The sequence below is a fragment of the Equus przewalskii genome, chromosome 15 (genome assembly GCF_037783145.1).
Source record: "Equus przewalskii isolate Varuska chromosome 15, EquPr2, whole genome shotgun sequence".
Lineage (NCBI taxonomy): Eukaryota > Metazoa > Chordata > Mammalia > Perissodactyla > Equidae > Equus > Equus przewalskii.
This window is the reverse complement of record NC_091845.1, coordinates 77,076,561-77,091,332: the sequence shown is the minus strand read 5'-3', so window position 1 is coordinate 77,091,332 and position 14,772 is coordinate 77,076,561. Positions and strand designations below refer to the sequence as shown.

General features: G+C 51.6%; 1 protein-coding gene across 6 annotated transcripts in view; it reads right to left on the bottom strand.

Annotated features, from left to right (window-relative positions):
* Window positions 1-14,772, bottom strand: part of PXYLP1 (2-phosphoxylose phosphatase 1) — a 68,066-nt gene that overhangs the window by 12,602 nt on the left and 40,692 nt on the right. For all 6 annotated transcript variants that reach the window (XM_070576196.1, XM_070576197.1, XM_070576198.1 and 3 more), the window contains 2 exons: window positions 4,447-4,605; window positions 3,487-3,613 (listed from right to left, as the gene is read on the bottom strand). In XM_070576196.1, the coding sequence (XP_070432297.1) occupies window positions 3,487-3,613; window positions 4,447-4,605 (286 nt within the window). The remainder of the gene's footprint in view (window positions 1-3,486; window positions 3,614-4,446; window positions 4,606-14,772) is intronic.

The window sequence follows — 14,772 nt, the reverse complement described above, 5'->3', positions numbered from 1 at the left end:
GATCTTCATAGGCCTGGCTCCTTCACTTCATTTAGGTGCCTGCTCACGTGCCACCTCCTGGTACATGAGCCAGGCACATATGACAGAACCTGGCACATGATAGGAGTTTAAAAATAAAGTTTATTGAATAAATGCTGATTGAAGTGAATATTCTTTTCTTCCTTGGATGTAGAGAAGAATATCTGATTCATATTCATGAATGCAAAAAAATAAGCACTTACTAAACACAGCATATCAATGGCTAATAGCCTTAGTGCTGGCTAAATGTAGTCCTATGAGGGTTAAAATAGCATCTTTGTCACAAGGCACGTGGCATTCACAAAGAGGCAGCTTCCACCACAAAGACTTTGAGAGCCATGGAATGTGTCATCGGGAAGGGAAATACCAGGGCAACCAACCCATACATGCATCTGGCTGCTGATTCAGCGCACGCACCCCTGCCTGGGGGCCCAGAGACCCCGTTCACTAGACTAGAGCAACAGGCGCACGCCAGAACTCAGCGCCTTTTAGGAGGCCATAAAAATAAGTAATTCCTGAGGTGGAACTAACACCTGGGAAGGCAACAGGCACTGCTGGTGACGTGGATCCCGCAGTCCCAGGGGATTCAGAGGCCCCAAGTGGGTCCACTTGGCGGGGAGTCCTGCTCAGGCATACTCTAAGTGCTTGCTTATAACAAGGCAACTTATCTTGTTTTTAAAGATGGAATTGATTAAAATGACATTAATTAAAAATGCATACTCCACCCTCTTTCTACAAAGAATGTGAAGTAGCTCCTAAAAATACAGAACGTTCAGTAATATAAAACTAGGCCAAGAGATCAAGGCCAGGGAAAATGAGAGCAGAGGCAGCCGGGGCAGCGGGTCCCCAGGAACCATGCTTCTCAGGTGGGAGCTCCAGCAATGGTCCCATCAGAGGATCCTGTCATCACTGTGACAGAATGAGGGGCCCTGGGACCTGGCTCAGCCTTGTGACCACCCCACTCTGAGAGGAAAGAGGCAGGACCCCAGAAGACCTCCAGGCTGCTGCGGTAAATGACACGACACCACAGATCAGGCTCAGTGCTTTACTCCATCACCTTAGGCAGACTCCACAAGGATGTGACAAGGGGGGGATTACCACCCCCACATTCCAGAACAGACTACTGAGGCTCAGGGGTGAAGTGACCTGCCCTACATCACACACGTTACAAAGGCCTCAGAGGATTCCAGGGCTGAGGCTCACATCTACTACGAGGCACGTGATAGGAACACATGAGAGGCAATTATGACTTGCGATTCTCTCTGAGGTCCTGAATTCATTCTGCAACCAACCCAGTCCACCAACTATTACATGCCAGGCTCAGGCTGGGCACCAGGATTTCAGGAAGGAGTAAGTCCCAGTGCCCTGGAGGAGCGGTGGTGCAGGGAGGGCAGAGACAATGATGCTGGGAGGACAAGCTGCAAAGTACCGGGGTGCACAGGGAAGGCCCTGCATGCAGCCAGACGGCCCTGCCCAATGGGCGCCTTCTCTGGGAACAGCCAGGGTGGCCCCCAGAGGCCTCACGGTGCCCAGGGACCTTTCCACAACAGGTGACTGGTCTGGAGACAGACCTGTGGACTGAGCTGAGCCACTCAAATTCTCACATCTGGGAATTTGAAGCCCCGCTAGAGAAAGGGGAGCAGAAGCTGCGGGTCACCAGGGCTGAGGCATAGTACTGTCCACAAAGTCCTGGAGGCTGGCCTGGGTCTGGCCAATTCAAGAGGCCTAGGGGCCCGTCTGTGCCCAGGCTGTTCAAAGGGTGGATGTCCAGCCCGTATGCGATGGCAGGACTATGCCAGTTGTTAACAACATGGAAACTCTGTGGTACCTGATGGAGCAAAGCCACTTCCTGGGGCTGCCCTCCCTGTACCCTACCCTGCGCCTTCCTGCCACCCCAGAAACTCCAGCCCATCCTCATGATCCAGAAACTAAAGGGCTAAATTCCCAGCACAGCAAGTGGCCTCCGCCCTTGCCCTAGTCCTAAGGCCAGTTAAGGTCTGGCCATTAGGTATTTTGTTCTGACACCCTTCCCGTACGTCCCCCGTTTGTTTGGGTGAGGCAGCGACAGCGCCCGATACAAGCAGAGAATCCATCCCGATACACCAGGAGAGGTCTCCCAGAGGGGGCAGCATCTCAGGGCGCTTTGCACAGGCTGCAGAAGTGGGCCAAGCAGGGATGGGGCCCAAGCAAGCCAGATGGCAGGTGCAAGGCCTGAAGGAGTGAGGGGCCTGCAAGAAGGGGTATGGCAGGGGCAGAGGGTCCCAGCGGGGAGGCTGGCACAGCACGACAGAGACTGGAGGAAGAAAGCCAGTGTCTGCAGGGCACTCTGACATGGGCCGGACTGCGTCCAGGGTGTTTTCCAACCCACGGGACACTAGGACATGCATCTGTGCTTGCTGAACATAGAAGAGAGGCACAAATACCCAGGGCGCGAGCCTCAGGACCTCCAGCAGGAAATGAAAAGTGTGTGAAGGCCTCCGGTCACAGAGTATTTCATGATGTTTACATGAAATGGTTCACTTAATCTTCCCGTAATACTGGACCATGAGAAGGCTGAGATGCGAAGAGAACCTGAAACTCCCAGCTTCACTCTGCAGTCCACTGTGAAAGAACAGCCTGGCTGCAGGGAGGCAATCTGTGGGTCCCCAGGCTGGCCCTGCCCGGGGCGGGCCGGCACCCAGAAGCATTCCATCCCAGTCACGTCGTCCCCCCCCCCCCCCCCGTCTTCTCTCCTCATCCAGTGAACTCTGCTCGGGAGGTTACGTGCCCACAGACACGTCTGCTGAGGTCTGGCCCATCTCCTTATGGCTAACCGTGCCTCTAATTTTAGAGCCATGCCATTTCCATATGCACAATTTCCACTCTCTTTTCAATTATTTTTCATCCTAAGGGCTCATCCAACAGCAGGCTGTCTCTACTCCCATGAAAAATTAAAAGGTTGAAGTAATATCTTACATTTATATGACTTTGCAACTGATAGCACGCATTCCCCTCTGTCATCTCACTTACTCCTCACCCCAGCCCTGCCTGGTCAGCACCGGTATCCCCATTTTAGAGCTAGAAGGCTGACGCTCAGAGAGACTAAGGGACTTAGCTGCTGCCCTGAACGGAAGTGCCAAGCCAAGGTCTGAGGACTCCTAACCCAGTGTTCACCGCACCATGTCCCAGCTGCTTCTCAAACTGAAGAACAGCAGGGTGAGACAGTGAGCCTCAGCTGAGCCTGGGCTCAAATCTCAGTTTATCTGCTGAGTGGCCTCACACAGGTGTCTGCACCTCTCTGGGCCTCTGTCTTCTCAACCGTGAAAAGGCATTAACATGCAAGATTGTTCTGAAGATCAGACTCCTGGCAAAGAGTACTCGCTCAACCAGTGTAGGTCACTCCCCATCCCGTAATTCTCCAGTCAGCATTCTGATTTGGACAGAGATAACAGATTCTTGAAAATGACTTTTAGAAAAAGTGCAATTTACCTGTTAGCCACCAGAGTGCAGTCAATTTCCGGTCGCTTCGTTTTGGGAATGACATACAGTGGGTACCTGTCCCCATGTCGAATGAGCACATGCACTGAGACCAGCTTAAAATGATGCGGAGCGTGACCTGTGAGAGAGGAGCATGTCATCTGGTTATCACTCGGGAAGTGTCAGCCCTTTTCACTGTGCAGGAGTGGGGAGGGGTGACCACACTGGATGGTGCTGTGCTGGGTGGAGACCCCTGAATAGACTCACAAGGCAGGGCAGGGGACTGTGAGAGGGCTGCTTACGTCCCAGACCCCCAAAAGTCACAGGAGGTTCTGGGCGTGCGGCTGGGGGCCGGAGGCCAGTGAAACAGGAGTGAGACCATTCATGTGGACTCACTCCCCTCCAAAGACTAGGGGAGGCCCACAGCAATGCTGGAAACAACGACTCCTGCTTTAGAGCTCTCAGGAGGCAAGGCAGAGCACCAGCAGATACATGTTCAGCATCACTCTGATACACTTTCAAAAAAGCCAAACTCAACGTAGAGATCCTATTTTCCCACCCCGTCACTGCAGGATGCCAACAGGGCATCCCGTGGATGTCCTAAGTCCCAAGGGAGCCAACCCAGAAAAGGGGGTGGCTGAGGCGACGCCCTAGGGCCTGCCACGGCCACCCATCCGTCTTGCTGATGTATCACTAAAAATCATGACAACGGCAAACCCTGGTGGAAGGCTTCTCATGAGCCGCGTGCTGCTCAAGCAGGTACGTAATCCCCCCAGCAGCCCTGTGAGTAGGTACCGCATTTTACAGATGTGGAGCTGACTTAAGAACTCATTCAAGGGCACGCCTAGTGGCCACTGCAGGGTTGGAGCCCCGGCCATCGGGTTCCTTGCCACCATGCTGTGCTGCTTGAAGAACTAGGCCCTTGAGGGGTGTCCATCTGGGCACCAAGTTGGGCAGTGCCGCCAGGCCTACCTTCCATGCTGCGCTCAGCCACACTGGGGATGTTGCAGTACAAACGAGCCTCGTAGACAGGGTCCGTCACCGGGGGCTCCGTCACCGGGTCCGGCAGGATCCTCTTCCGACTCCTGCCACTCACTCCATTCTTAGCCGTCGACACTGGGATCAGGTGGACTGCCAGGAAAGCAGAGCAGGTCACGACATGCGGTCACAGGAACCAGCGGTAGGGGCCCTGCGTGCGGCTGCATCTCCACTTTGATGAACTATTCTCACCCTCTGCATCAGGGCAGACTTTAGTGGAGAGCACACGGTCAGCTGCCCATCCTGTTTCCTGAGCCCCACTGTGCCCTGCCTCTTTCTCAAAGCCATTGCCCTCTCCTCACCAATAATTATCATGCAACACTGGGTGGGCTACCCCAGAGAAAGGGGCCTCGCTCACAGTGGGAAGGAAGAACTTACACACCAACCTCATGCAACCCGACCACCTCATTCCTAACACCCTCAGAATTCTAGTAAATACTGAGGAAGGAAACCATCACCTACTCAGACCTACAAGGGGCGAGACGTGGTGTCTGACATGTCTTATTTGATATCACCTGATTCGCAGTTTGTGGCCCCAGAGCCCCATCGCAGGCATCATTCACTAATCCTCCCAAGACTACTTTACAGAGAAGAGAACCTTGGATCCGGGGGAGCCGAGGCAGCTGCCCAGGGCGTACACGGCGGATGGAGCCCCATCCCAAGCCCACTCTCTGTCTCCAGGTAGCTGCTCCCCTACAGTCTCCTGGAAGTCACGCACGGGCCCTGCAGTCTGCTATGTCTGTCCATCCAGCACCCCTCTTTCTGTTGGCGAACCACTCCTTCCCCTCCCTTTGTGGTTCTGATTGAACCACCATCAGTCATAATGTCCCTGCCCCCTGGCTAGTGGTGGACATGTGAACAGGATCGATGAGGACAGCGATGGAGCAACTGGACTCCTTTTCCTTGAGAGAGGAGCTGTACAGAGACACTAGAATTCTACATGCTGATCTCTAAGAATGGAAACTTGGGGTTGCCCCAGCCATTTGTCCCTCCGTGGACAGCCTCTGTCAGCAGTGAAAAAGATGCTAAGTAGAGACAAGCCAGACCAAGAAATGAAGGGAGTTAATCAGAGAGAGAGAAAGACCTGAGGACATCCATCCTTTGAGCCCCTGGGTCCAGATGTGGCTGAAGCCAGAAGCTCCTTTAGATGTCCCAGGTATGTAAGCTGAGCAAGTCCTCTTCTTGCTTGAGCTAGTTTGAGTTGGGGTTCAGTTACTTTCAGCCAAGTAAGTCGTGACTAATATGTTATCAATTATTTACAAGCAGATGTTAAGTCTATTTTCTGGGTCGGTGGTCCCCAATATTCCCATGTATGAGAAACCTCTTTGTAGCATCTCAGATTTTCTGGAACTCTCTACACAATAATAGCTGTATTTTTAGTAACTACCAACTGAGGAAATACATGAAAATAGATGTGCTTATGAATCACTTAACTTCTAAAAAGTTTATTAATCACCATAACATATACATATACACATTTGAACAATAGCTAAAACAGGGCCCAATCACCAGTCTAAATTCATTTCAATTTCCTAATTTCCTTTGGCAAATAGAAGTTATAAGCAAAGGTAAAAGACAAGCAAATCACTGAAAGGAAAATATTTGCAACATACACAACAAATTATTAATATCCAAAGTGCATATGAGTTCCTACAACTGAAAAATCAGTAAATGATATGAGCAGGCTAATTACAGAAAAATAAATACCAATGGCAATAAACATGAAAAGATGCTCATTATTCATATTTTAAAAAATACAAAATAAACACAATAGGAGATGATTCCCCGAATCAGACTAGAAAATTGTGTTTTAATAATAATATCAGTACCGGCAAAGGTGTGAAGCCTATACCTCCATACGCTGCAGGTGAGAGCGGAAAGTGGTGGAATGACTTTTTGAAGGGAGTATTCGGCAGTAGCCACCAAAATGTCCTTTGTCCCTGATCCCATTATTCTACATCTTGGAATCTATTCGACAAAGATATCAATTCCCATCACAAAGCTGTATGGCCAAAGAGATTCACTGAGTGCTGTTTGTAATAACAAAAAAGGAAAATAACCTAAATATCCATCATTAGCAGAACAGAATGTTATATCCATACTAGAATATTCTGCCACCGTTAAAAACAACGGAAAAGAATCAAAGATAAATGAAGCAAATAAACCAAGTCACTGGATATTTACATGATCCTCTTTGAGTAAAGAAAAACCAAACGATAAATGGATGAATATACAGGCATTTGTTTATTACGTAAATGCAAAGAAGAATGTCCACAAGGACATCCGTCACCATGCAGCAGTAGTTTCCTCCGGGCAATGGGTGGAATGGGGTGAGAAGAAGTATTTTTTACTTGTTTTTCTATAAATGTCTACATTGTTTTATATATACACACACATATATATATATTTATAGTAAGAATGTTACATACGTCCTATACGAATAGAAATATATATATCTTTCTATAATGTCTAGATACACCTTTTTTTTTTTTTTTTTTTTTACTATTAGCATATTTTCATTCATTACTTGCGTTAGCCATGTTAAAACAAGCGCTGGTGCTTCATCAACTCAAAATTAGCTCTTTGGCTGGTCCTAGAGCCACTTTCTTTCCAGGAAGGGGCCAGAACTGCTAACACACAACCCAGGTGTTGGAGGTAATTTACTATGGGGGATTTGTGCCGGAGCAAGGGAATGAGGAAAAGTAGATGTCCTAAGGCAGCATCTTAATGATCCCATTCTCCTGGTTGTGTGGCACCCCACAGTCCTTGACTCTGCTCCTTTATGAAATGGTACCACAGGTGGCCCCTTGGCCATGCCTTGGGCACAGTCCCTTTGAGTCTGGGCCAGGGACAGGTGCAGCTAAGAAGACATAACATGAGTGACACAGGGACAGTGGGCCATGGATCCCTGGGCATCCCAGAGTCTCCACGGTTTGCTGGTTTATCTGTAAGCACATGGAGTAAGGTCTGTTGGGACAGCCACTTAGGAACTGCTATAGACTGAACGTTTGTGTCCTCTCAAAATTCACGTGTTGAAACCCTAACCACTAAAGGGATGGTATTTGGAAGTGAGGCCTTTGGGAAGTGATTAGGTCATGAGGGTGGAGCCCTCAGGAATGGGATTGTGACCTTATAAAAGAGACCTATTTCTGCCATCTTTGGTTACAGCAAGAAGATGCATAAGAGGGCCCTCACCAGACACCGAATCTGCCAGCACCTTGATCTTGGACTTCCCAGCCTTCAGAATGCAAAGAAATAAAATTTCTGTTGTTTGTAAGCCACCCAGTTTATGGTATTTGTTAAGTAGCCCAATGGACTAAGACAGGAACCATGGTGGTTGGGTCCAAATGACACACCCACAACCCCAGGAAGCAGTGGTTTGAAAGCCCAAGATAAAGACTGGGTGGTAATCAGGGACCTTCCACCCAGAATGACTTATCTGCTGCCTCCTCTGCCATCTGGGCCTGTGGGCCTTGCCCACAAGCTGCTGAGATTACCCGGTGCCACGTGCACCTTCTTGAGTCACCAGGACGCAGGGCAGTCCATGCAGGCCCTTTGAGGGGTCCTCCAGATACCAGACATTCAGGGGAGGTTCCGGTGCATAGAAACCATGAGTGAGACGTCTCCCCAGCTCCATCTCCCTGCATCCCGCCCCTAAGTTGGTTCTCACTGTCCTGAACTGCTCAGAGCCGCCCCCACTCCCCAGGATGTCTCTCACCCATGCTCCTCCCTTTGCTGGCAACTCTACCCGCACCCCATCTCTGTTCCCCAAATCTGGCCAACTCCATAACTGATCCCAGGGGTCACCCTGCCAGGAAGCCCACCCCGAATGCCCAAGCAGTTTCAACATCCCTCTTTTATGAGCCCACCTGGTCCTGGCTGCCATCCTGGCTCACATTCCAGTAGATATAAGCAGAGGTGTCCAGACTTTGTCAACCCACCACCTCAAACGCCCAGAGGGCTGGGACTGTGCCTCTCTCATGTTTATATTCCCCGGCCAACGAGCACAGGATGGGCCCTCCATAAACCCTTGTTGAACTGAAGGTCTGCTCTGAGCCAGGCACTGTGCTCCATGCTTTTGATGAAATCTCACATTGAATCCTCACCATGGGAGCTCTAAGGGAGAGGGTTACCCAACCAGCCTGGGAAGTGGTGATCATCTAAGCAGGCTTCCTCGAGAAGACACCCAAGCTGGCCTGAAAGGCTGAAGGGGAGCTGGCTACGCGCGGAAGAGGAGAGGAGGACAAGGGAGGGCTATGCAGCATGGGCAAACAGCAGACAAGAGGCAGCAAGCTGGCTCAAGACACCCTTTGAGGCCTGGTCCACTCGGCTCCACCAGGGCTGACATGCAGGGAGCCCTGGGAGACATCAGCTGCGAAGGAGCCTGAAGGAGCAGCCCCTGGGCTGGAGGCTGCCTCGGCCCTGGCTGCTGCAGGACTCACCACATCAGCTCTGCTGGGCTCGCCAGGGTCACCTGGACAAAGGGGGTCGAGGGGCAAGCTCAGGGGCTGAGGGGCCTGGGGCTCCAGTGCTTCTCCTGGCAGGCCTCGCCCAGGTCCCCAACTCCTCCAGCCGCCCTGTGGGACAATTAGAAATCTGCTGACCTCAAGCAGATGACAGCAGCTCAAATGTCATCAGGCAAGAAAAACAGACTGTGGGAGCATTGGAAGGGACAGTAGGCAGGTAAATAGATGGAAGGATAAGGACTTTCATTGTGTAGGTGTAAAAACCCCATGAATCTAGGTGAGTGCCCTGGGGCTACTGCACCACCATGGCCAACATGAATAACAGAAGAGGAGACATCTTTTATTGATAATTGACCTGGTCCCAATGGGTATGCAACTTCCCCGAGGAGTGATTTCCAAGCAGAGATTTCCATAAGCCACTTGTGGACAGGAGTCTCTCTCATTTATGGCTGCTTTATCTGCTCATCTCATCTACAATCACTTTCATCCTGTCGGCACATCTATAACCTTCTTGTGTAAAGATGCTAGTGGGGTCTCAGTGTCAAAGAAAAGGCAGAGAACATTATCTCTAAGGCAGTTCCTTGGGCCCCCTCACTTGTAAAAGCAACTAGTAAACTTCTTAGAATCGTGAAACAATCAGGCGTTGTCCGCGTGGACAGCGTAGCCTCTCCCCTCTCTCCCCATTCCACCCTCCCCAAGGCACAGAGGATGAATCCATGTGCGTTATTAGCACACATTCCGTAGCTGTGACTAGGACACAAGCCAAACTGGCCCGCACTGCTTCTTCCAGCTCTGGACCTCACGCTGGGAAGAGTAACCAGCAGCCAGGCAAAGCAGCTCAGGCAGAGGCTGGTCAAGGGGCTTGCCCAGGGCCCCGCAGCCTGTAAGCAGGCCTGCTAATCTCTCAGGTCTAGTATTTATGCATCTTGCACTCAGTCATCCAACATTTACTGAGCATCTGCTGGGAATTCCTCAGAGAATAAGAGTAGACGGTCTCTGCTTCCTGGAGTTTACAATCCCATTGGGGAGGGTGGTGAGATATTAAAAAAGAAAAGAGGAGGGGGCTGGCCCCGTGGCCGAGTGGTTAAGTTCGCGCGCTCCGCTGCAGGCGGCCCAGTGTTTCGTTGGTTCGAATCCTGGGCGTGGGAAGTCACCACAAGAGGGGTCAACAGCCTTGGGCAGAACAGGACCTACCAGCAAGCCTTGGCCCAGGCGCCACAGTGGACTCGTCTACAGCGACACGTCTCATCTAACGACAATTTGCTTCCTCTAATTTTTGCTTATTTTATTGATGGTCCCCATGGAATAGAGGAAAGGAGAGAAAAGACCCCAGGTCAGGGTCAGATCATAACTTACCAGCACAGGTCCTAGGCCACAAGCCCCTGTCTGGCCTTGGGCCTCAGGCCATCCTAGTTACTTCCACAAACTTGGTGATCCACAAGGTCAGTAGGTGATGTTACAGCCAGGTGTCTGCAGCCAGCCCATGACCTGAGAGTCACTTTGACCAGCATAAAGACAGGCCAGTGTCCTTCCCCCAGGGCACCAAGCCAACATCCACAATCTCTAGCTCATCTCCCCATACCAGGACTCTGGCCCAGGGCAGAGGACAAAAATCTTAAAAAAAGAATGCACACCTGGCCTTCTTCCACCATCTCTAGCCTTAAGAGCCTGCTGTATGCAAGCCCTTTACAAGTGCCTAAACACCGACTTTGACAGAGCATTGTCAGGGCCCCACCCCAGGTCAGATCACTGCCCCTCTTTTCCTTCTGTGTAGTGGCTCTTGCCCCTGCCAACCCTGTGGTGTGGTGGGGGTATTCACGCTGCTCCTCCAGGATCCCGTCCTTGTCAAGCTGACTGCTCCAGGGATGCGGACCTGACCCTAGCCAACTGTGCCAATAAAGGCCCTTCCAGGAAAGAGAGGCGTCCCCACGTGGAAGAGTCAGTCTTATAAGGAGTCAGGTGGCCTCCGAACCCCTGCCTCCTGCCATCCCTGCCTCGGCTCTAGGCTGCCTCCCATGGTACCTAGACGTGTGCTGTTTACTTGTCAGCTCTTCCTCTGATTATAATGACACCCTGGGAGATTAAAGTGAGGTGTCAGGGATCCCCAGGCATCCCAGCGAAGGCGGGTATGATGGAGCTGAAGTGCTGGCTCAGCTCTGCCTCCACTGCTCCGGGCTCTGCTGCCCATAGCCACATCACTGACTGCACCAGCAAAGGCGCGGCCCACCGTCCACTTTTTACCCACCTAGCTCCAGAGCCTGCCTCCCCCTTGTCGGGACCTCAGCCCTGGGCTGGCCACCTCCCTGGGGGCTATAGTCACCTCTTCTTTGGGACTCCTTTTCCAGAGTTACCAAAGTCTATCCTCAGTCACCTCTGCTGCCACAGCTGTCCGTGATTATGAATGCAAGGAGGTGGCACGGGGCTGGGGGCCAAACAGTCACAAAGGCCGGGGTTCAGTTCCTGGCTCTGTTACTTCCTAGCTGCGTGACCTTGGGCAGGTACTCCCGCCTCACCATGGCTCATTTTCTCCATCTGTAAAACGAAGATGATCACACCTGTGTCAGGGTGGCGGTGAGGACGACTTGAGACATCACCTATTGTGAAAGACCACGAAGTGCCTGCAATGTGGTAAGGGACCCAGAAGTGCTGCTTCCCCTTGCTGTGATTATCCTTGCTCCTTACAGGCTCCTAAAAGGTGCTCCTTTCACCTAGGGAGCGGGAAGGGATGCTGACCCTCTCTGTCCACGCGTTTCACAGACGCTCAACAATCCAGTTTCGCCTCCCCTCTCAACCACCCCAATTCTCTGACTCCCTTAAATACATTCAGCTCATCCAAGATGGCGCCTTCTCATAAGCTAAGACACCCCTAGCCCTGTCATCTGATTTCTCTCTCCCAGTAATCCAAAAGGCTCTTGAATTCTCTCTCCTTCACTGGCCTGCCAAAGAATAATGATTTGTTCTTATAGGCAATTCCCACAATTCCCCTAGTGCTCCTCAACCCACTAGGTTGTCTTAAATGACATTCTGCCTCGACCCTGCAATGAATATAAAGATGCCTGTGTGTAATTCTCAAATATAAACCAGAATCACGACACCAGAGCCCACAGTTTTGCTATTTGCCTCTGGTCACTTGCTTTTAAAGGCAGGGCTAGAAACCCCGTGTACAGGTGTGATGTGAGAAACCAAGTCCCCATCTGTACACCCGGAGAGACTTGGTTTTACAGAGACAAGATTATCACACAGTTGAACCCCCAGTTCCCTTTCTGATGTATCCACTTGGGGCCACAATACAACACCAATCTTTTTCGTTATCCTCCTCCTTACTCATTCTTCATTCCTCATTCTCGTTGCCTCATGGGGAACCACTGTTAGATGAGAATCCAGTAGGTGCTTTGGCGCCAGTGATAAGCCTGGTCCTATGCAGGAGCCAGTGAGCCACTGCAGGGGTGGCTCCCACGGGGTTGGGGGCTCAGCTCCGGCCCCAGGCTGTCCCAAGCTCTTATTTCCACCCTGCCTGGTCGTTCCCTCTGGCATCTGCCACTGAGACCTCAGTCCACAGGACTCCAGAGTGCAGGGGCAGGGGTCCCACACAGCCTGAGCTTAAGCCCAGCTGCGTCCTCCCAGGGGGACCAGGACACCTCGCACTCCTCTGGGGCCACTGATAACTGGCCTCGACCTAACAGGGCCCTCTGGGTTAGATGATGCAAGCACCAAGGACTCCAAATCATGACAGACGCTAGAAATCAGAGAGACGTCCAGGTCAGGCCCTAAAAAGAACTAGGAAAGAACCCCAGCCATCCGTAACCATCTCAGGGCCTGGACCCCCTCTGCCTCACCTCTGAGAAGCTGATACAAGCTACCAATCCTCACCCCTGAAAGAAGACTGCGGACAGAAGCTTTGCCTTCGATTCCCGGGGGTTCACAGCACCCCTGAAACCATGCGAGACAATGCAGACGTCCGTGGACTCAGGCTAAGGACCCACTGTACCTGGAAACAGGTTTCCAATCTCGACACCCTCGAGAAGAGTTTTTTTTTTCTTTTTTCAAAATGAAAAGGGATCTTTACAATTCATATAAACATGTGTTCATCCTAAAATAGCCATTCAACACTAAGGTATAAAAAGAAGTGAGAATCACCCATAACCTTCCCACCCAGAGAACCCACAGTGGACATTTTAGTGTGCATGTGCAGCTGGATGTCCTGCCAGAGATTCAACCCGTGCGACCGTCCATGTTCTGCTGGGAAGGGTGACAGAGTCACTGGGGCCCAAGGATACTGTTCCCCTCCCCCAAGAGGAATGAATGAGTTCTGTGTCTCAAAGGTCTGCACCCCATTGAGGCCACCAAACCAACCACCCAGGAAGGTGGCCAGTCATCTGCCTTCTGTGGGAAGGGTGAAAAGGAAGGGAGGCGGTTTGGGGAGGCCACCTCAGGGAAAGCGACAATGCAGCTGAGGGAGGGGCCTGCGCCCTAAGGTATCTGGACCTCATGAGACCAGCATCCCACCCTCTGGCAGAGCCCCGGGGCTGGGGAGAGGCAGAGCTATGGGTGGGTTCCAGGTTCCCTGAGGGGCAGACCCCTGGCCAGTAGGGTCCAGCCCCTTAGAGGACACAGGAAAAAGAGGGAGGGAGGCAAGAGGTGATGCTGGAGACTGAGCCAGATAAATCACAGAGGGTGTCGCATCCTGTCCCTCCCACCCAGGGGCAGCCTGGCTTTGCTGGGCCCCCGTGGGCAACCGTGCGCTGAGGCCACATTGGCAGGAGGGCAGTGAGAGGTTCCCAGAGTGCTCTATGTATACTCCTGACTGCACCCTCTCATTCAGGATTCAGATTCTGCCCCCCAGCCCTCATTCTGAGCAGCTTCACAAACTGCCCCCTCCACCCCCGGCCCCCAAGGCAGTGGGCGGGCCTCTTCCACATCACAGGGCTCCGCTCTGATTACCACTTACTTCACTTCGAGGTGGACTTTCTTGTTTGTTTTTTTTTTAATGTCATCAGCTTAGGGCTGGAGCCCTGTTGCTAAGACAAAAGGGAGCTGGTCAGTGCACTTGGAGCAAACTCCACCCAGCCACTCCCACCGTGTCCTTGGCTCACCTCCATTCAGTGGTTACTCTGACAAAACATCCTGCGGCTTTCTCTCCTCTTTTGTCTTCCTTGTCACACAGTCTGGCATCTGCAGACACTCCTGAATTCACTACTTTCACTGCCACTTCCTAGTTTTACTAACTCATAGCTTCCCCTGCTCTAAAATGGGAGAGTCCCCACTTATCAACACTGCTGACTGGACACACACACACATATTCCCATGTAAAAGTACCATCCGTCCTTTCATGTGATGGACAACCTCTACGTCAGCACAGGAAGGTCCATGTCATCAGGGTGTAATGCACGCAGGAGCGTTCACTGTTGGACACTTCGCGTGCCTTCCCCATTAGAAGCCGTGATGCAATAAACGTCTGTGAACGTACATCCCTGTCCTCTTGTCTATTGTTAGGAGAAATTCCCTAAGATCAGAAGCTAAAAAGGAAGGAAAGAAGGAAGAAGGGAGGGAGGGAGGGAGGAGAGAGAGAAACAAACAAGGCCCCCACCTGGAAGAAAACCAGAGATGAGCCACAGACATAAGTGCTCATTCGGAGCTGAGGGAAGGGCCTGCTCCCCGAGACTCTTACCACCACCACCCCCAACACAACTACCACAGGAGCTTAAGACGGTGTGATGAAAGGTGACTTTTCAGGCTTAATTTTGTCACTTATCTACAGATTTTTTTTACCCACTGATAGTTAACTCTGTGTGGT